Source organism: Lichenostomus cassidix, chromosome 2, assembly GCF_008360975.1.
Source record: "Lichenostomus cassidix isolate B80296 chromosome 2, HeHo_3.0, whole genome shotgun sequence".
NCBI lineage: Eukaryota > Metazoa > Chordata > Aves > Passeriformes > Meliphagidae > Lichenostomus > Lichenostomus cassidix.
The window spans coordinates 36,057,984-36,078,468 of record NC_139482.1 but is presented as its reverse complement, the minus strand read 5'-3'; the positions used below and the strand labels follow the sequence as shown (position 1 = coordinate 36,078,468).

The 20,485-nt window shown below is 39.2% G+C and overlaps 1 protein-coding gene across 4 annotated transcripts in view; it reads left to right on the top strand.

Annotated features, from left to right (window-relative positions):
* The window catches only part of SATB1 (SATB homeobox 1), a 92,115-nt gene that overhangs the window by 54,853 nt on the left and 16,777 nt on the right, over positions 1-20,485 (top strand). For all 4 annotated transcript variants that reach the window (XM_085051067.1, XM_085051064.1, XM_085051065.1 and 1 more), the window contains 2 exons: positions 1,841-2,053; positions 10,403-10,558. In XM_085051067.1, the coding sequence (XP_084907193.1) occupies positions 1,841-2,053; positions 10,403-10,558 (369 nt within the window). The remainder of the gene's footprint in view (positions 1-1,840; positions 2,054-10,402; positions 10,559-20,485) is intronic.

Sequence of the window (20,485 nt, the reverse complement as noted above, 5' to 3'; positions counted from 1 at the left end):
AGTTAATGGATGGACACAGTGATCTTAAAGGTCCCTTCCAACCTAAATTGTTCTCTTCAGTTCTCTACATCCTGTGCTCTGCAGTCAGCTTTGCCTTGTCTCCAGTAGCACAAAAGCATTTTGTACCTCCTTTTGAGGTAGATTGTGTAACCCTACCAATAACAAACATTGGTAATTGTGGGTTTAAGTACTTAAAAGTAGAAAAAAATTATGTACATAAATTATTTTCCATGTTTGCTAATAAGTAAATTTATTATTAGACTAACCATTAAGAAAAATATTTAAAACTTGTACATCACCCAAATGCCACTTTCGTCACTAACTTGTTTATTTACCTTCTGAGTAATTTCTGCCTGGATAACAGAAAACAGGAGGGATCAACAAAAGTGGTAAGAAAGTATCCCCCAAGATTATTATTTTTTAATCCTCCTCCAAAATATTTTTCATGCTTTGCGCTGGAAAGGTGTTGTTTTTTTCCATCTCATTTCCCTGTTATGTGTGCAGGCACAGACAGGGCCATGAGGACCACACTGGCTGTGGTACAGTGGTTTCTACCTCTGTCCTCATTGCCTAACAGGGAAATGCAGAGCTCACACTCACACTGGGTGGGCCCTCGTCCTGCCTAAGCACAGCTGCTTGAGAGCAGTGGATTTGCAGCAGCACCTCCCTAAGGATCTTCTGCCTGATAGGATAGGACCTTTGAGAGAGGTGACAACTTCCACAGGTGCTGTGAGCACCAGACTTCCCAAAAAGATACGTCTTGGCCATATCATTCTATTGTACTCCCTTAGGAATAGATATATTCAGTCAGGATTACCTATCTTAGTTTTCACTTTTTTATTGTCTGCTTCTCTCTCTCCCTATATCCCTTCATTATCCCGAATAACTTACAACAGTTCTTTAGGAAAAGAAACGTAGGGTTGTGTTTTTTCTTTAACACACATGTGTTCCCTTGTTACACTAGAAGTAAAAGCCTCCCATACCAATCCTCTCTCTTTCCCAGCACAGCAACAACATTTATTTTAAATAGTAGTTCACATCTGCTTTTCCAAAAGTTAGCTTTCTTAGCACCATCTTGTTACTTCAAAACAGTAGAGCATTTTGAATGCCTGACATATTTAAAAGGAGGATTTGGCAGGGGGAGGAGATTTCAAGAACATGTTGACATTAAATATAAATATTGCAGGTGATGGACTGTGTGAGGATTAGGGTTGTCTTGATGAGGAGAGAGGAAAGTGCAAGGAGGAACATGAGGGCATCAAACAGTGAGTTTCTTCACTTGTTAAATTCCAATATGCAACTCTTAGAAAGAAATATTGACTTATAAAAATATGGGCCTGAGTCAGTGAAGCAGTACTTTAAGAACGTTGCAAGTTTATAGTCTCAGATTAGTTGGGAAATATCACTTCCTTTCAAAGTGCTGTTTAAGTTGCTAGAAGTTTTTTAAGGTTGGATATCCATTTTGTCAGTGAAGTCTGAGAACCCCCCAGTGTATCTCACTTATCCTTAACATCTCATGATTGTCTGTGGACTGTGAAAGATTTCATGGCAAGTTAAGCCGGTAAAAGGAGGGAGACCTATTAGGCATATTCAGTTTATGTTGTATTTAAAACAGGTGCTTAATAAAATTAAGGGTACAGTTGAGGCTCTCTTCTCTGCTACCTGAAATGCCATTAATGTAATCCTATGTGGAGCAAATAGTGCATTTGCTGTTCTCATTCCCAGCCCAGTGGTAAGAAGAATGAGGACTCATAAGCAGTGGCTTTGCAGAGCAGGGTATTACTGACACTCACCTAGGCTAACTCTCTAGCCTATTCTTTTTCTTCTTCCTTCCCTACAGGGCTTGCTCTCAGAAATCCTCCGGAAAGAAGAGGATCCCAAGACTGCCTCGCAGTCCTTGCTGGTAAACCTTCGGGCTATGCAGAACTTCTTGCAGCTGCCAGAAGCAGAACGAGATCGGATTTACCAGGACGAAAGGGAAAGGAGCTTGAACGCAGCCTCTGCCATGGGTCCGGCGCCTCTCATAAGCACACCGCCCAGCCGGCCTCCACAAGTAAACTGCTCTCTCTGCCTTTGGGATTTGCTTGTTGTGTTTTCTCCCTGTCCCACGGGTGAGACCTTTCTGAAAGAGAGAAACCTTTTGCTGTCGCATTTTTTAAACACTTTCAGAATCATTGCGTGCAGTGCATATCGCAAATTAAATTTGAGAAATATAGTGGATGACAGTAGCGGTTTATTACTACTTATTTTCTAATTTTAAGATAAATTCTATCCATTATGGTTCCTACAGAAGTTTTTGCTCGTTTTACTGAGGTATGAGCTTTACTGGGCATGGAAGGTGATTGCTTTTAGCTGTCATCTTTTCTTACAATTCTTAGGTTCTTAATGTTAAAGCTTCAGATAGGGATTTTGAAGGATTTGGATCTCTAAACTGAGAGAGAATGAAAGCAGAAGTGTGAGTACCTTGTAGTGCCTTAAAAATATTTTTCAGGAAAGCAAACAGGTAAAACTAAAGTGATGGGGGAAAGAAGATCCCATCCCAAAATGCTGGGAATGCTTTCACCAGCTTCAGCTACTTACAACTGGGTAACATAATAGACTTGCTTTATCTATCACTCTGAAAGATTTGGATATGTCCATTAAAGCTTCATTCAGTATTTGTTAAAATGAAACTCCTATTGATTTCTCTAAAATTTATTTGATTTAATTCTCAAAAAAATACAAAGTTTCATAGAGTGGGATTGAGAGATTCAATGGGGTAGTCCTTGTGTCGATCAAAGAAACTTTGATGCTTGTTTTAAGGTACATGAGAAATGCATGTGAGCTGTAGGAATGCACAGGATTTCCACAAAGAAGAAATGTGGTTGTGAGTGAAACACTCCAAAACCTGTATATTTTCATAAATACTCTGCATTGCTGTTGCTCAAGGTTGTAGCTATGCAGGGAAAAACCAAACTGATCTGCAGATATGTGGGAATCATGCTGTGTACACAGTCCAGTTTTGATAAACAAAGCAAGGTTGGGATTGTGGGAATTTTGTGATGGTTGAGTATATAAACAGCAGGTTTTTGTTAAGCAGTCATAGGCTTGTGACTATGACTATGTTCCATACCCCTTCTGAATGCTATAAATTCCTCTTGAGATTATTTTTCTAATTTTCCTTCAGCTAATGGATACTAAGGACCACACTAAAGTAAGGAATAACAAAATTGTAGGAGGGAGAACAGAAGATCACCTTGACCTGCAGCAGTACTTTTTGCAAGAGAAGAAACTTTTAGCAGAAAAAACAGACTGTACTAATAGTGTGGTTTTGTTATCTTCAGCTGAGTTTAGTCTGTAAAATCCACTATAGATATTCTTCAAGATAAAGAACAAGAATCTATTTACATAGTAATGCTTTAGTGGGAAACAGTTAAATAGAGATAACTGTGTTTAAAATAACAGTTGAGTTTGTTTTAATATCTGTACCTGCTCCCACAGCCCAGGTAATTCAGAGCCAAGGCTAACCCTCCTTCTTAACTTATCTCTTTCTGCCAAGGTAATGTCTCACTCTGTCTCAAGTGGTGTTGGGCAATTTCACAGCTAAAGAACAGAGTTAATTACAGGACCTTCCAGAAGGATGTCAAGTCAGAGGTAGTCCTTGTACTGGTTTTAATTCACACTTTAAACTGTATAAATCCCTTGCAGCCAGAAAGAAAGTGAGACTTAGGGGTTTTCTTAACTGACAAAACATACTGTAAGTCGAAATTTGGGGAGGGGAGGGGGGGATCTATCTGTCTCTACTGCGCTCTTGTTCATAATTACATTTCATTTTTTTTTAGTGTGAGTCAGGAGTATAGTTAACCTAATTGCGACATTTCAAAGTGGAAACACCATACGTTTTTGTTTTAATCCTTTTCAAAAGGAAAGCAAGTTAACAAGGAAACCTTATAGACTAATACTTGAGGTCTACAGAACAAAGCACTTATTTTTCCAGTTGTTGTGCTGTTCTCTGTCATTCAGCAAAACACACACACTCTCCCTAGTGAATAGACTGAGAATGTAGAAACCTCTGAGTTGCAATTCTCTGTGACCTTCTTCCATGTTTCCAGAATTACCCATCTATAAACATCTGAAGCACTTTTCACCTGCTGCTAAGTGTTTGGAGTCCTACGTTTGAAAATTGAAATATCTGTGTTGGTCAGATAACTACAATACTTGATGCTAGAAATAATATTGAAATTATCCTAGTTGTAACACTGGCAAGTATAACTTTGCAAATCACAGCAGAAAGAAATCATAGTCAGGATACTGCAAAATTTTTTATGCAAACTGCTACTGTGATACCTCCCCCAAAATGTCCACAGTTTATTGAATATTTGATACCGAGGAAATAAAGCTACTAGCCTCCTTACTACTAAATTTATTATAAGCAATTATTTAAAGTTCACTATGCAGGAATACAGCATAATATTTTTCCAGCTTGGCCATGTGCTTCTTGGATAACCATTGAAAGAGAAAACAGACCGTTTATCCTGACAACAGAATTTACGCAAGAGCCAATGTATTTAATATTAAATCTTTAGACCAGTGTAACATTTGAAACAATTAAACTATGAAACCATGAAAAATGGGAGCTAATATGCCACACATGAAGGTTTATTTTGCAATTGCAAGTTATCAGTTTCGGAAGGATGTGAAAATAAACATCCTGAAAAGGATCTATTTTGCATTTTTGTGTTGCCAACTGGTGGCCAGACAGTACAGCAGACTTAACCATTTAGCAGCTGAGATTGTTCTGTGTAAATTTTGCATACTGTTATATGCAAAAACAGAAAGCGTGACCTTGGAGGTCTGATTGGGTAGTAGAAACTCACCGAGCATAAACCCTGGTGCCTGAGTTAGAAGGAACAGTGTTGAATTTATCTCATTTTTACAGCATTCTTACTAGTTGCTACTTGAGCTAATGTATCTGGATTGTTTCCAATTCTTTTTTGAAATCCTTTAAGAAGCTCTTTGTCCCCCTTACTTCTCCCTTTCTCTCTGACTTAAACAAAATGCAAAATCTTACTTCTTTTTTTTTAACTGAAATCATTATCCTTTAATGCATGAGCTTTTGGGATGCATGTGTAGACCTCTAAGCTGGTCCAGTTGTAAAAGTCTGCTACTATCTTCCACACTGGCGGACTGAGCACAAGGAGACGGCGTACACAAGGATTTTTCCCTTGGACATTGTTCGAGTTGCCACCCCTGGGGCAGAAGCCTGTCTGTTAGGCTCTTTCCTGGGGCACTGGAGTTTATAGTATTAGCATCTCCATCAGGTAGGTACTGCATGGAGAAGTAGTTTAATCTCTGCAGTCTAGAAGGAAGGTAAAAGGTCCTTTCATGTTCCATTTCTTTTATTAATTTTCTACACTCTTCAACACCTTCATCTTGCAGATCACTCCAGAGGCCTTTTTGGGTGCTCCTAAGTCAAGTTCAAAGAATTTATTGCATGTTGTGGGGGGATGAGGGATCTGGGGATGCTTTAGGGGATGCTAAGGTGCTCGGGATGGCCTTTACATCTCATCAGGGCAGTTCGGGATGTGGGGGGAAGATGACTCCTTCCTCCTTTGTACGATTTGTGGGGGTGGATGGAGACAGGTGGCCAAGTCAGATTTTTTTTTCCAAAATATTCTGGTTAAAGCTTTTTAGCCATCCTGCAGTTATGAACACTTCCTTCTCAGGACAAGTAATATCCATTTCAGTAGAGCTGAGGAAGAATGCTTCTTGCCACCCATATTCCCCAAAGAGAATTTGTGTTAACCCTCGGGGCCCATCATCATACTGTGTAAAAACAGAGTACATGTAATTTTAACAAGGCAATGTTTTAAGAAGTATCCACAAATCTTGCATGAGTCACAGTTCTGGGTACTCATTGACCAAAGCTTCATCTCATGGATATAATGTAATCCTGGCCTCCCTCTGACTACAGATAAATTACAGTTTCTTCATACTAAAACAGTCTCAGGTTGGGTCTCAGAGATAGGATGTCAGTCTTGGAAGACTGGTGTCTAGGAGGACACTGCTTTGGTGGTGTTTGAGGACCAGTGAATCTCCATTGCAAGGAGTTCTGGATAACACCAGCTTCCATGAAACTTTATGGTGGAGCCCTGGAGTTTAAACATATGCATGTGCCATATATCACCACCAGCAAAATTTTTAAGTTGGCAAATTTTGAGATTTAGGTTGATAATCTTTGTGCCAAGTTGCATTTTAACAAAAGTAAAAATGAACAAAATAATAAATGCAACCCTTTCCTCCCACCCCCACAAAAACCACCACGGAGGAGAGTTAATGGAAGCCCTGACACGTAACTATAACTGCACTTCTAGGCGCCACTGTAATAATGGAGTAGTAAACCTTGTCCTGATAAAAGCTGTTCTGAAAGCAACAGCATTTATTGTACCTCCTCTGCTATTTGCAGAGCAGAACTGAAAAGTAGTTTGTTTTGCCTGGAATGAACTACTTTATGAATTTTAATGTACAATGTAATATTAAAAGCTAAACCAGGATTAAAGAAGATTTTTGTTCCCAAGCTAAAACAGTACTTATGAGAATGTGTTATATAAGATTTTTTTGTTTCAGTTTCGATGGGGAAGGAATGAGCTTCCATGTTTGTGAAAACCTCTTCATACTGGTTACTCCTTCTATGACAACTTAGCCTTTTTTTAGAAAAATTGAACTAATCCAGAACTTCTTGCTACTGTAATCAGTCTTATTTGATGAGAATATATATCTGGTAGGCCAGGAGGGGATGAATGTATTATTTTTTTTTTCGAGTATTCTTAGAAGACTAGATTGATTGGTGATAGGAAGATGGCCAAATGAATTTCTGATTCTCAGTGTGTTACATTTGTAAAATAATGCTCCCCTCTTCAGTTAGTGTTGGCAAAATTTGGTTACTGTCAAAAAAAAAAAAAAATTAGCTGATCTATGTTTTCTTTCCTAAACAGAAAATGTGGCTGTAAGTGTGGGTGGGGTGGGAGGTTGTGCTTAAGTGGATGAGATGAGAGATTGTTTTGTTTTGTTTTTCTCTCTGAAATGAATACTTTTTCCACCTCCTCTTCCAAGTCCTGAAGTTGCACGGTGGAGAGCTTTTTTGTTTTCTGTTGGGTTTCTTTGAGGAGGAGGGTGTTTTTTCAACCCGGCTTCAAACAGCCTCTGTCTTGAACTCAATTCTAAATTCAACACAACAGCCTAGATGCTTGCTTATGTATAAATTATGAAACAGTTTTATGTATGGATATTCTCCAAGAGGTAATTAGCATTATTGCATGGAATTCATCAGACCAGAGCAGACCAACAGTCCATATAGACCAGGCAGAGTCTATACCTGATACTTGGAGAGAAGTTATTAAGAGGCAGGAGAAGATTTTTTATACTTGGCCAATGAAGTGAATTGGAGAGGGAGAGGGTATGACTGTGAACCACAACTCTTGATAATCCCCAAACCCATAATTTTATAATTTTAAGACTTTTATTCCCCTGATGATCTTTGGACTAATACTGCTTTTTGATGCAGATATTAGTGTTTTCTGAATTCAATTAGTGTTCCCTAATTAAATATCAACAGAAGGCAATAGGAGTTTGTTTGTTTGTTTTAACTTTGGTGACATAGTAGATGCTGTTGAATTTATTGTACCTGTATAAAGATAGATGTGATTTGCAAACCAGAATGGGGATTTTCAGTAATTCCCTTGGGTTAAATGCATATCCGTATTAAATTGGACATTGAAAAGTGTGGACCAAGTTGCGCAGTTTAAATGATCTCTACAGCATGGTGTGTGATGGTTTTTGATGATCTGGGAGTTCACAGCTCAGTTAAGTGATCTATGAAGTACTGCTACAATGTGGAGCTGTTTTTTGAAGCTCAGTAGCAATTAAAAAGGCAGTGTGCTTACAGAAGAGACACATTTCGATCAAGATCATGAGAGCAAAGTGTTTCCTTCCCAAAAGACTAGCCAAAAGGCTAGCTGAATGCCTTTGTCTTCTCATCTTTCTGTTGGGTCCTTCAAAGATTAGTTACAAGTTAAAATTATTTTTGGGGTAAAGGACTGAAATTCATTTTCCAAAATTTAAACCCGAGGTCCAAGAAGACATGTTGACAAAGCCATCACTTTTTCATTCTCTAATTTAGTTTAGGCTGACTTTTACATGCACGCAGATAAGTCTGTCTCCAGTTTTGTGTTTAACATCCACACCGGTTGTCAGTTAATCTTCCAGCAAATCCTTCTCATTTAAAGGTTATAAAATTGCCACTGATTTAGTATTTTTAAATTATTTCACTTTATGGTATTCAGGAGATGAGCCTGCTCTTGCAGCCCTGTGCTGATTTGCCTGGTGTGAGGCATACCTTTTCCTGCTCTGCAGTGGGAAGGAGAGATTTTTGTGATACTGCTCTTCTTACTGCCCGCTGCCAGGTGCCTCAAATGTTTCTGAGCAGCCTTTGGTCCAGGCTTGGCCATCCTCTGCTGCAATGTTGCTGGTAAAATGTCACACTGCAGAAAGGGGCATGGATACAAAGTACTAATTGTTTTCATATGAAAACAAATTACATTATTAACTGTATGCCACATTCTGGGCTTTTTCTTTATTTCCCTTTTTACTTAGGACCCTGGTTTTCAGACACTAGAAAGTGCTAATGCCTGCCAGAGTCGGGGCAAGGGGAAATGCTTGTGGACACCTTGTTCTTGCTGGAGTTTTGCCTCTTGTAGTTAATGGCTGCGTGTTTGCACAGTTCCTGAAAAGCCTGATAGACAAATCAGGCTCAGCAAAAGTGGCATGCACTCCCTGTTTCTGAACTAGATTATTTTATCTTAAAAGCATTATGGATGGTATCTAACACAAATTGAGCATGGCATTTCTAGGAAAAAATGGGCTGCTGATTTGCCTAAGTACGTCTCTCACCCAAAGCCTTCAACTCTGGTATCGTGAGACCTGTGACATATGAAAGCTCAGAGAGAGTGAGATTAGAAGATGAATTACCATGTTGTCATGATTTCCTTTTGAACCTCATGGGACTTCAGAGCACAGGAAGATGCTGACTTGCACTGGATCAAACTGATACTGAAAGTGTGGGTTTAGACATGTACTTAAGAGTAGGCTGAATCACCTTCTGGAAGTGCCAGGCTCCGTCCATTAGATTAAAATTAGGCTGAATGACTATCTGAAAGGAGATGTGTAAATTCTGAATAACTGAATTAATTTAGCTGTCAGTAACCTCAGTATGAATCAGTAGGTTTGAATTGAAATCTTAAGGTTTGATTTTGTTTGCTCATCACCTTGTGGGTTCTTTGGCAGAAATCCAGTCTTTCCTTTCCTCTGAACCACTTTAGGATTAGTGGCCCATTAGGTCCACTAATCTTGAGCAAGCCTTGCAAGAGTAACTGCTACAGACAGACGTTATCCTTAACTACTGAGAATATAGTAGGATGAGCTGAGTACCTGCTGATTTTTTGTACCTCTCAACTGATATTGCAGAAACTGCAGTCTAACCTTGGTGGGATGATGCTTGGTGTTGAAACATCACTTCCATCATTTCCAGAGGATGAAGGAAAGGATAGTCTCCTGCACATCATGTCGCTACTGATGTATTTTTTTTTTGTTATTTTCCTTAATGCTGCAGATGCAGCATAAAGGTGGTACTGTAATAATTCTGTCATGTTTACATGTTTAGTTTTTATTTAATCTGGACTGCAAGAAGAATAAATATTTGATGTATGTATGTGAAATACAGCTAGAATCAGTAGCTTTAAGAAAGTCCTATCTTGGTTTCATGAATGAGTGGTTAAAGTATGCATTATTCTAAACTGCCTCTTTCTTAAAAACATCTCTTTCTTAAAAGAACTAAGAAATTTATCTTATCCGTTTAGTTCTTAAGAACTAAACGGATAAGATAAATTTTTAAAAATTCAATCTAAAGCCACAACTTTTCAACATTATCATGCATTTGAGTGTACTGGGCATAAGACATGAATCAAGATATATCTGTCAGATTTCTATTTCATTAGAGATTCTTCTATGCTGCATTTACAATTTTTATTTAATTTGTGTGGGGCAAAGAAATCATATAAGGATTCACAAGTCTCTACAAGACTGTCTGACAGGTTTCTACCTAATTTATTTTATGACATTGAAATTTGCAGTGGTCTGTTAATGGTAACTCATTTTTCAGATGCACTCACCTGTTACAATGCACCGAATTTTCTTGTTTCCCAGTTGCTTGAACCATAGATAACATGTAATGTTAATTCTCTGAAAAGCTGAAAGAATATCAGAGAAAGATTGGATAAAAAGAATAAGATGCAAAGGGGAGCTACTTAGGGAGGGAAAGAGAGGAAAAATAACCTTTTCGTAATGAAAAATGTCTCATATCTTCTAGGTCAAAACTGCTACTATTGCTACAGAGAGGAATGGAAAACCAGAAAACAATTCCATGAACATTAATGCTTCCATTTATGATGAGATTCAGCAGGAAATGAAGAGAGCTAAGGTGTCCCAAGCACTGTTTGCGAAGGTTGCGGCAACCAAAAGCCAGGTAAAACTCCCAGGGTGCAAAAAGCTCCCTGTTCTGTGCAATTATTCCCCCAGATCAGTTTCTATGTGAGTTAAAATGGATGGCTGGGTCAGCGTATCAGCCTGGTACAACAACTCAGGGCTCCTTGATGAGTCTGGAGGTAACCTCTGGCTCCCCTGGACCAGGCAGGGTAGAGAAGTGGCTTCGTGAGATGTCTCACTCCCTTTTCCCCACCAGCCAGACACTTTCACTGTGTGCCCATGGGTCTTGGTGTGGCTCAGAAGGCATCAAGGTTCATCAGTTTTTAGCTGGTGTGGATGTGGCAAAAGCTGTGAGCAAGCTCTGGGTATTACTGCCAAATTAATCTCGAGGCTTTGGTGTTTTGCAATTACATGTGCTGCAACAAGGAACACTGGGGTGCTGCGTTTTTGCATAAAAATATTTATTCAGACCCACTGGTGAGACTGTGCATGAGAGGTGGACAGCATTATCAAAAAAAAAAAAAACCAAACCCCTAACAAATTACAGTTACACAAGTTCTAGCTGAGAAAAAAATGTATGCTCTTTGCAGAATGTGATGTCTGCTCGGTTACTTGCATGTGTGCATGCATATATGTTGCATATTCAGTTTTAAGCCTTTGTTGTGTGGTTTCCTATTCTGCTTTTTTCAACTGAAGATTTTCTGTCAAGTTTAGTGGCAAGAGGGAAATCAGCAGGCACTTGTTGGGTGTGATTATCATAAGTGACATGCCTTCTGAGAAAGATCACTGGAGTATGCAAAAGCATTGATTTACTTGAGAATGTACTCAAGAAGTAAAGGAAAAATATATAGAAAAATGGAAAAGACTAGAACTGTGGTTATACAAACATTTGAAAGAAATGGCAAAAGCACCAATGGTTGCAGTGTTGAATTTTCACATCAGATTAAATGTTAAATCCACTTAATCACTACTCCTTTACTTTTCTAAAATTGCTTCATAGAAAAATCTTCCAAGGAAAGCTAGTGAAGCTCAGTTAGACTGATGTTTCTTGGGCCGTCAGCATTTTAGTGCTGATTTTCTTTTTAACAAGTGTTTGACTTTTGACTCCTGTGCTGTTCACATTTTGGAGTTCACTTCATTGTACAGAAAGGATGTTGTCTCAAGTTATATGGTGTAAGGAGCATTTAAAGGGATATTTTGGAAATGTTGTATCAAAATGATTAAACTCAAGCTGTGGACTGTAAAAATTATAGCTTTATAGGCCACATGCCTGCCTACCCTTCAATCACTGTCAAAGTGATAATTTCAACAATAATATGTTTCTTTTATTGTGGGATTCTAAACACCAAGTGCTGTTTAAACATTAAACTGAATTGTTTATGTTAGTGCTGTACTCAGTGTGTCATACATCAGGCCACTATAATCTCCCATGGAATGTAAAAATTCTGTCATGAATCATGGCTTGTATATCGGAAATTACTGTAATTTTGATTGGAAATTACAGAGCTCTTGAAATGTTTCTAATTATGATAGAATGTTACAGCAGCTTCCAACCTGTGTGCTCCTCAGATGTCTTTATTTACATGTCAAAACTTGGGGTTAGAGAACTGTCCATTTTCTGCACCTTCCCCTTCCCACTGTAGTCTTCTGTAAAGCTAAGGTATGAAGCCTGTCTATCAGCCCACATAATTTTGTTCTGATCTGATTTGTGTGATAGTATATTTGTTTAAGTGCAAAGCCTTAAAATTTCTAGGTGGGTCAGCTTGTCCAGTGCTGACTTTCAAAGGGACAGGTAATCAAAATGAAGCCTGTAAGCTTCATGGTTGGATGGTAGGATGCAGCTCAGGTTTATTTGAGCACTGGTATAAAATTTAGATTCTTGTACAAACTTTGCTATCAAGTATGGAAAAAAACACTAAGCAGATAGTTCTTTTCCATTTTACTTAAGTGATTATACCTGTATTCCCAGGGATATAAGGAAGGTAATTTTTCTCCCCAGTGTCAGGAATGCAATGTTAATTTATGTGTCTAGCAACCTTTCAGGTCTGTAGTTAGATAAAGTATCATTTGTACTAGAAAGCTGCTTTGCAGAAGTAACCTCCTAGGTAGACTGGATGTGTTGGGTCTTCTCGAACTAGCTGACTGCTAGACACCCAATTAATAATATTTAAATATGTTGTAATGCCACACATATTAAAGGAGGTACATGTATTGTAAAAGATTCTGCATTGGACTCTTCAGTGGTACAAGTAAACATTTCTTGGGATGAAAAAGTCTACCTCACACAGAAAACAAGGCTTGTTCAAACATATTCTCTAAGAGAACCTCTCTTGAGAGAGATCTAATACTGATATTTATTTAATTTGGGGGCATTGGTTCCATGTGCAGAACTGGAAATCCTTCTAAGTTATAGTGATAATTCTGAAGGACACATATTAGAAAATGTTGCATTGATTAACAGTTTTGTTTTTTAAAATTGCTAAAATTGAACATTGCTGGTTTTATTTTGTTTTTGGATATGAAAACTTGATTAACTTCTGAGTGTAGACTGGAGTTGTAGTGTAAAACCATTTGTGACCTAAACCAGCTCTGCGAGGGGGCAAAGGTAGTTGTTTGTTGGAGGGCCTTTTCATTATTTCTTTCTTTTTTTCCTAATAAACTGATTTGGGTCAACATTAGATTGGATGTCTAAGCAGCCAATATCTGCAAGGTGTCTGAGCTTGCCTGAGCCAGGAGACTGCAGATAATGTTCTGCTGACTGGAGCACTTTGTAGAGAATTGTGATTAAATGATGCGCTACAGGAGTTTGTATTTGGGTAGCGTCAAGGTAAAAAACGAGCTCCTTCCCTTGCGCTGTGTTAGTGCCTTTGGCAAGAGTGGAACTGGAAATCCTGAGATAATCACTTCATTACAGTGAAAAGTCTGGAGGAAACATATTAGATACTAGTGTGTTGATTGACAGGTTTGTTTTAAAATCCTTCTGAGTGGCAGAGGACTGACCGTGTGAGGGCTTGATGCTCAACAAACCAGCTGTGTGCTGGGGCCTCATGTGGAAGAGGTTGTGGGATCAGGCAGAGGTTGCAGGGCTGTCAGAGAGATCATGTGCTGGCTTTGGTGAGGGATGATTTGCATATTTCTAGTTCCATGGTGCACTTTGTTGGCGGCTCCTTGGCTTTTCCAAAGAAAAGGGCCTAACTGTTACATGGGTTTGAACAGGTTTGGAGACACAGCTGTTCAACGTTCCTTCAAATGTTGAATTCTTTTCCCATATAGGAAGGCATACATTCTGTGTATTTTTTAAGTTTCTATGTTTTTAATGATCGATATATTATGTACAGAATATATTCAAAATCTGTTAAATACAACATATATATTTTTAATTAATATGATTATACTGAGGAGCTAAGGAACATATTATAATTCAAATTCCTGGAATACATCATATCTTTGGGGAGTTTTAGAACTTTAATTGGCAAAGCACCTAATGTCTGTATTCAAAATCATGCGTTTTTATTGTAGTTGCCTGTCTAATAGCCCTGCTTTTTTTTTTTGTTAAATTATGTTGAAAAGAGAGCTTTGCAAAAATGCATACAAAAAAAAAGACAGAAAGGTTTACCGAGTTTTTTGTCTCTTCTCCCAGGTTGTTGGTTTTTAATGATATAATGTCAATGCCAACAGTATTATTTGCTAAAATTTAATCAGCACACCTGAATAACTCTAAATTAAAAGAATCCACACATAAAATGTGAGGCATACGTTACTTTTACAATTTCATCATATTGGGTTTTTATTAAATTTATAACCTGAAAGTCTGATTCTAGTAATTATGGAAGCACATTCTTAATTTTGTTATTTAAAAAAAAAATTGATTTGTGTAATGATCATTAAGGTATCATGGTTCAGTAACTGTGCAGTGGTTACAATGTTCTCATGTGGGAGCCAGGGATGAGTTTTTCTTGATGGTGACAGATGCTGAAATCTAATTTTATTCCATAAAAACAGACAAACAAGCAAACAAAACCCCCAAACCTAAGAGCCCTGAGAGATAAGGCAGGTAGAGACTTGTAGTGTTTCTGTATGTTTGCTGTGTTTTGAGAAGTTAGATTTATGTTAGGGCTTATCCTGCAAAGCTGTGGCTTGCACGTGCTAGTATGAAGCAGGGAAGAAAGCAAAACTTTGCTGAAAATCAGCTTAAATTGCTGAAGTTTTCTTAAATTTAGGAAATTGCAGTTTGCAGAAACTGAATTAATATCAAGCTTTGTACCTCTGAGAGTCCCATGCACTACAGTTTAAGGCCGCTAGCCTGCATTATTTGGCTAAAGACGTTTAATTTGTAGTAAAATAAACAGGTGAAATTGATATTCTTCTGTGGTGTCAATCCTGCCGGATGGCTCTTTATGGCCCCATAGGCGCTGAATGCCCTCCCTTCTCACCAAACAAAAATGCCTGTATGTGGAAGGTGAGACACTTGGCTCTCACAGAAACATGCTTTGATTTTGATTTTAAAATCAATCTAATGGAGTATTATCCGTACCTCCAGAAACCTCACCTAGTGACATAGAGTCCTGAGCTGTTGCATTGTGTTGCCCAGTTTCCTGTCCTTCCGTCCGTCTTTCGCTTTGGTTAGTAGTAGTTTCACATACAAAGCTTGGTGGTAAAATCACTGGTTTAGATCATGCTAGAGACTCCATCCTGAGCCATCAGGCAAGTATTTTGTGCAGTGCTATTTAATTAGAAGAGTTTGACTTTTTGCCTTTGTACGCACCTGGAGTGTTCTCCTGCAAGGGGCTGTGTGAGCAGATCCAACGGGTAGGCACTAGGCAGAGCATCTAGCACTCATGAGTAGATGGGAAGGAGTTAAATGGGAAGGGAATGCTAAACATTGGCACTAAAAATGCTTTTGGCATGCAAATACCATGCTTTTCCTGACATAAATATTTTCAGAATAGGCCATTAGAGTTCAGGTATATAAAACCCTGCTTTTACTGGAAATTTTAATGTTGTAGTAAACCCAGAGATTTATAGTGAAAAATTGATGTCTGTTATCTCACTTTTATCTTTTTAACCAGCAGTTTTATAAATGCTATATCTTTGATCTGGCTTTTTCCATCTAGAGACTAAGCTATATACTCTAATAGGAAAGTCTTTTTTAAACAGCTTCCCACACTGAACAAGCACGGTATTGTGGATCTGGCACAGAGATGTAACATGCCATTACCGCAGATATAGAACAATCTATTCAACTATTTTCCAGCGGGAGGAAAAGAAACCTTTTTATCACCAAGAGTAACCCTCTGGTAACAATGTGGCTTTAGGAAGGGATCTTGAAATTTATTTCCAAAGCTGTTTCCTCGGGGCAAGGCACCTCAGGCTGCCCAGAGGGGTGCAACCTGCAGGGCAGGAGGGGGCTCTGTCCTTCTCCCATCACCCCTCTCTCTGTCAAGTCCTCTCCTGCCTTTGTCTCCCTCAGAGCAGCTGAGTCACTTCCTGGGTTTAAATCTTGGCTTAAAAACCTTCTTCCCCCCCACCCCCTCCCAACCTCAGTGTACAATGGATTCTCTGTGGAGCAGGGAGGGATGCTGCACAGGGAGACGCGAGGTGGAAACACAATGTACTCCGAGGTCTGTTGTTTCACAGGTCCACCTGGAAATAAACCCCTCTCCCTGGTGTGAAGGCGAGATACAGTAGTTAGAAAACATTAGCTGCAAAAGCACACAACACCATCTATTTTTTATTATTTTTTTAATGTTATTTTCCTCCCCCCTCATTGCCTGGGGGTGATTGCTCTGGCAGTTGAAGAGGTGCCATGAGCAGCAGGAGTCAGGGTGGGATCGGGTGTCAGCAGGGATGGAAGAGGAAGAGTGTGAACTGAGAAAGCAAGATGGGCTTTTGCATGCAATCAAGAATTGCCCCATAAAGCGGCATGTCATTCAGTGAAACTGTGAAACTTGGCAGATAGAGCTGATTTGTTTCTTTCACAAAATATCAAGTTACAGAGTCATAGTGTGTTCTGTCTTGCCCAGGTCGGAGGGAGAAAGGTTTTCGGGTTTCTAGTGGGGGAAAAAAAAAGAATGTTTCATATCCTTCCTCTGCCCCATGTCCTAGTCTCTTTTACAACATCTCCTCTCAGAAATAAAAGTTAAAAGCTCAGGAAATTCCTTAGCTTTTTTTAAAAAAAATACTTCTCAGAAAGAGGGTAGAAAAATTGAGTGTAGTTAACTCTCTTATCTCTTGATCTTGGTAGACCCAAAAAAGGGCTGGCATTGATCCTGACCATATCCCACATTATTGGTATGACTTTGGTTTGGTGGCTTGACTTCAGTGAGCCTTGGGTTCCTGCTAGTAAAGAATAGACAGAAACTCCATAAATCAACAAAGATGCACTGAAGAGAAACCACCTTAAAACCCTCAAGGTGGCTCACATCAGGATGCAATTGCCCATGTATGTAGAGGGCATATGTAGAGGAGAGGGGAAAATGCATTGAAACCTGAAATAGTTCAAGCCAAAAAAACAGGTACAGAATGGAAAATACTTCACTGGTAAGAGGGTTATACTGACCTCTTCAAACAGCTCCTTGGGCCCAGGTAGCCCTTTCAACACGTAAGGCAGGGGCTGTATTTGTTGACACACGGATGAAAACATGTGCTTCCTGAGCCTGCTTTCCATGTGGGGTCAAATCGGCTGAGGCTGGAGGCTCCCAGCCAGGCGGGTGGCAGCAGGAGCTGTTCAAATGCTGCCATTTAAAGGACTGGTAGCAGCTTCAGGAAACGGAGTGTATTTGAGCCCTGAGGAGAGCTTCCCTGGAGGGATGCGCTGCACACCTGCCCTGCGCTTGTTGGGAGTTAATGCTTAACGCTCTCGCGGCCACAGCCTGCGGCGCATCCCTGGGAGGCGCTGGGACCGCTGAGTGCCTGGCAGGATGCGGCCCGCAGGTGTCCAGAAACAGCAGAGTGGGGGGGGTCTTGGTTGGATGGGTTTTGTCTGGTGGAAAGAGCATAAATGAGTGAGAGAAGCTCGGAGAAGTACAAGTTGAAGTCATTAAATGTACAAATGAAAAAGAAGAGCCAAGAAGAGAAAACTCTTTACAAAATATAAAATTATGTTAAAGCAGCAAGACGGCACAACATAAGGAATGTTTGGTACATGTTATTGAAACTGAAAAATCAGAGTATGGAATGAATTATAATTTAGCATAATCCATAATTTTACAGTTTTCATTTTGAATTATTTATCTTATATGATTTGATTAAAGATAAAACTGGCTGACAAGATCTCTAACATCTCTGCATGTCTTAATGGCAAATGAAAAAACTCCACATTATAACTTCACCATTTTAAAATTTTTATTTGTATTGTTTCTATATAGCCCCCTTTTATTTTTAAAGCGTATTTCAGCTACACATTGTGTACACGCGATTCCATAACCCATCAGGCTTCAGTGTTGCCTCAGTACCTCTGATTCAGTAAATCAGATCATAGGCAGCATGCTGTCATATAATAAGGTGTCTGATCCTTATTACCAGTTTGTTGATGCACAGACTCCTTCAAATTGACCATTGCAACACATGGTTTCCCCTGAAACTAGCTGTGATAATTAGCGTGGCTCTAATGAGACAGAATGTCACTGATCTTGTGCTGAACTGTCGAGTATCGACGCTACGGATGGGAACTGTCAAAGCTTGCCATCTGTGACAGAGCTTGGCATATTCCATTTGCAAGGTAGAGCATGCTCAATAGACTGTTTTTAAACAAATGGTCCATTTCTTGATTAGGGCTCTGTGTTCTGTTACTGTGGAAGACTTTATATCATAGTTAAACTTTTTGCTTTTTTTTTCCCCTTTTTCTTCTGATGGGGTAAGCTCGTTAGGAAATGAAAACATTACTGATTCTCAAACCAGTCCTTCAGTCTTCTGTTAGACTTCTGGGGAGGTGTGGGGAGTAGCTGATCATGTATTTATTCTTCTTCCTTTCCCCAGTTATCTTAATGTATTTCTTCCAGGGCTAGCACTCCCACAAAGCCCTTTATCTGATTTTTTATGCACTGAGGGGTAGGGATGGCATAGTTGTAAAGTATAGAGGAACAAAAATTAAAAAGTCTCGGGTGACATGCAGCAGGGGCATGTGCACCTGGGATGAAAGATCAAACTGGTCAGGAGAGTCAGGCACCCAGGCTCCTGGGACTGGCCCTGCAAAATGCCGTGCAAAAAGTCCAGCGCTGCTTATCATTCCAAAATATGCTTTGTTGCTTTTTATTTTCTCCTTCTCTGGCAGACCACACAGGGCTTGTTCTGAAGAACATTTTCACTAATCTGATCAGGCAGCCAAATACGCCGGGAAAACTGCTTTAATGATCCCACTAATTACCTCAAGTCAATATGAACTGTATTATTAGACTGAGGGAAAATATTCCATTAGGTCTCCCCCTTGGGAGTTTCTCCGCTTTGTGATGTCACCAAAGCCTTCGCCCTCTCGCTTGTAATTAATTTTATTTACACACGCAGGCACGCACAAGGTCACACCTGCACAACCGGAGCTGGCCAGGGAGCTAGTGGCACTCAGGCTTAATCAGATCTGTCATAATTACCATTCTGCATGTTTCTGACACACGCTGTGAAATATTTCAATTTAACTGCCGCTACCAGCACAACCAGATGTAGTGTGAGTGTGGCTGCATTGGAAATATTATTCCTCAGGATAAACTCTCTCCTCCTCCTTTTTCCTCCCACCCCCTCTCCCTTTTACAGCTAATGTGGCACAGAAGCTGATGTATCCTGTAAATCTTGAATGCAGTGCTAGATTGATAACAGCAGATTAGACAGTTTAACCACAAACAGCTTGTTCATTTTTCACAAATGAAAACCACATGTGGTGTAACTAAAATTTCAGGCGCTTTTTTTTTTTTCCCCTCCTCTTTGGTTGTTGTTTCCTTTTGTGTGTGCATGTGTGTGTTAAGGTCTGCCTTTAGCTGTAAAGGGGTGAAATAAAAGAGTAAACATACCGGGGGAAGAGGCACTGCTGTCTTTGGAGATAATTTCTCCCCAACCTTTATTAAAAACCTTCCCTGTTTTGGCAAAGAAATCAGGTACTGCACAGGGGTTTGTCACTCACTCCGAGACTTTATAATCTCTGGGGTTTATGCCCATTTATTAAAGAAGTCATCCTACTGTCCTGTGTTTTCAAAATAACATGCCAGCAAACACCTCACTTTAAGAAGAGCTTCTAACCAAAAAATGTAGTCTTCACTGCTACCTAAATTTAGCAGAAAAAAAAAATTCTGCCAAAGTTTTTCACCACGGATTTTGTCTCCTTGCTAACTCTTCCCTGTACCTCTTCCTCTGGGGAAAAGATTCTTTTGAAAAAATAATCCTCAAAGTCTTTTGAAATATTGGCAAATGGGAAATTGATTGGTTTTTAATTAAAATATTCCCTTATTTCTTTTGGAAACAGATTGTGAAAAATTAAATATTTTCTCATGAAAACACTGTCTAGGAAAGTAAAAATTGCTGTAAATGGTTTTGCTTTTTTTTCATAAATTCATTTTTTCCCAGGTAAATTGTTCAGCTTTCCTTAATTAAACAGCCTTCAATACTTGTTAAGGTGTTTTTTTAAACCATCTACTCTTTAGTAGATCACAGTTGGCTACTTTTCCTACACAGAGAAAAAAATTAATGCAATTTTGATAGAAAGTTTTAATTATAAGACTCTAAAACAATTTTTACAGCAAGGGAAAAAATGTATGTGTGCAAAATGCAACTGAGCAGATTCTTCGAAACCTGTTCCAGGTATTGTCAGGCAGGAGGAGTGGTGCAGTGCTTTGGATAGAAATTCATCAAATCTAATCTGTAATAAGGCTTCCAGGGGAGGTTTAAAAAAAAAAAAGTAGCTTTAGTAAGAGGTTGTTTCATCCATTGGCAGTGACTTGTGATGCAGTGGCAACACTGAAAGTGCAAGAGTCAAGGAGCTAAG